This window comes from Plasmodium brasilianum (genome assembly GCF_023973825.1).
Source record: "Plasmodium brasilianum strain Bolivian I chromosome Unknown PB_00_17, whole genome shotgun sequence".
NCBI classification, from domain to species: domain Eukaryota; phylum Apicomplexa; class Aconoidasida; order Haemosporida; family Plasmodiidae; genus Plasmodium; species Plasmodium brasilianum.
In genome coordinates, this window is record NW_027122929.1 from 38,397 (window position 1) to 40,841 (window position 2,445).

General features: G+C 21.4%; 1 protein-coding gene across 1 annotated transcript; it reads right to left on the reverse strand.

Moving 5' to 3' along the window:
* Positions 1-290: 290 nt before the first annotated feature.
* On the reverse strand, positions 291-1,412 carry MKS88_000311 (uncharacterized protein; the record flags this gene model as incomplete). Its single annotated transcript, XM_067219247.1, has 1 exon — positions 291-1,412. One exon carries the CDS (start codon positions 1,410-1,412, stop codon positions 291-293), a length of 1,122 nt encoding a protein of 373 aa, XP_067070413.1.
* Between the last annotated feature and the right edge of the window lie 1,033 nt (positions 1,413-2,445).

The following is a 2,445-nucleotide window of genomic DNA, read 5'->3' on the forward strand; positions in this document are numbered from 1 at the left end:
AAAAAAAATTACAGCATTATTTAATAACTTTTACGCTTGGGATAAAGTATAAAAAAAAAAAAAAAAAAAAAAGCGTAAATGTTTATTCTAACACAGAATTTTTTTATTTGTTACTAATAATATATAACCTACAAAAATATTTTTTCATAAAAACATTAAACCTATAATTATTACAAAAAAAAAGTATTTATACAAATATCTATCCATATATATATATGGTTGAAGTGATTCCCAAATATCGTTCTTTTCATTTTAAAAAATATAACTTAATACATATTCTTAAAAATTTATTAATCTGATTCTTCTTTGATATCGTTTTTATTCATTATTGACAAAGATAATTCACTTAACCAGTTCATAATTTTTTTTAAAACATTTTCATTTCCAGGTTCCACACTTAACATATGTTCCATATTCTCCAAGATGTGCAATTCTTTTTTATCATTTGTTAGTCTATTAAAAAATGATACTACACCTCTATAATAACACAAAGTATCATCTTTTGAATGAATAAATAATATAGGAATATCTTTAGGAATATGTCGTATGTCTCTGTCTAAAATCTTCATTGCTTTTAAAAGTTCATGCCCAAATCTACTCGTTATCCCCTTTTTATAACGCATTTTGTCCATACCTAAAATATCATTCATATAGGGGAACCTTGTATAACGCGACTTACTTAAAATTCTAAATCTTGGAAAACACCAAGAAATAACTTTTGCAAAAGGTAAATAAAAGCAACTGTATTTATAAGAACGAGGAGATGCAGTCATTAACTCGATAGAAATCATTCCAGACAATGATATACATCCTCTAATATTTAATTTTTTGATAATATCTCCTTTAGACTTTCCTAATATTTGTAATGTTCTTAAAGCAATATTTCCTCCCATTGATTGACCTATTATATAAGTAGGAAGTGCATCTCTCTTACATATGTTGCTACTACCTGAAATTACACTGTCTGTTTCATCAACTACTCTTAGCTTTTCTTGAATTTTATTAATATATTCTATTACATCATATACTAAATCATCATATGATTTTATATTAACTTTTAAATCTCTCCATCCATCAGACTTTCCATGACCTTGTAAATCTATACCATATACTGAGTATCCACTTTTATTAAAATGTTCTATCCAACTGTCCTTGTACACATAATAATTTTGCTCATCCCTCAATACAGCCTTATCATTATTTACTATGTCGACGTTATGTCTTAAAAAGGCAAATCTTGCATGTGAATTTAAACCGTGAATTAGTATTATAATACCTATAGCATTTTTTACTAACCACCCGTACGTTCTTAATAATAATCCATCTTTATTATAAAACGCATCCAGTGCTGGTCTACCATCTACGCAATTAGTTAAGTTAAAATCATTATCACATAGATGATTTTCGGCCATTATAATTTCAAAAACAGAACATAAACCATATAAAAATTATAAGAAAAAAGTCTACATTATAATAACACATGAAAATATAATTAACTGTTTAACAAAGTCCTTTTTATACATATTATTACTTAATTTAATCATAACTTATATGTTTATTTAAAATAAATGAAAAGAAAGAAAAACTAATTAAAAAAAATTATACTACACAAATTAAACTTTAATAAATAAATAAATAAATAAATATATATATATATATATACTAAATAAAACATAATATAAAATGATGTTAAACTGTAAATACAGTTAATAAAAATAAATAATCCAACCATTAGCCATGCTTACAAAAAATAAAATATATATAAAATACAAAATAAAAAATATATTATCTAAAATTAAATTTAAAATATAATTAAAAATAAACAAATAACTAAAAATACAATAAAATATTAAATACCATATATATTGTTATTTAAATAAAATATCTTTAAAAAAAATAATTTTGAATACAACATAAAAATCATATTAAATAAAAGGGTAACGTATTCATAAAAAATTATAAAAATTATTTCGTATTAAAAGTCTATAAAAACTATAGCAAAAATTAATAAAAATATTTATGTACATTCTCAGCATGTAAAAAAATATGCCTTAAAGCCCCTAATCACTTGTCAAATATCTTATAATTAAAAAAAACATATATATTTATGTTTTTGTTTAATTACTGAATTCGTTTTAGTTTTATAGAATTCATAATTTATTTAGATTTTTTTTTTATTACTAAATACCATTATGTTAATTAAAAAATTTTTACCACCTTTAAAATATATTTATAAAGAATAAAGGAATTCTTGTATTTTTTCAAACAAATATAAATTTTAATTTTTTTGCAAATTCTCCTTAAATTAAATGAATGAACAGCTATATTTACCTTGTATTTTTGTTAAGAAAATAAAGTGACAACAGGTAAAATTTTTCATTTTTTTTTTTTTTTTTTTGAATATAATATTTTATATATTTATTTATATGCATAAAATAAAAAATG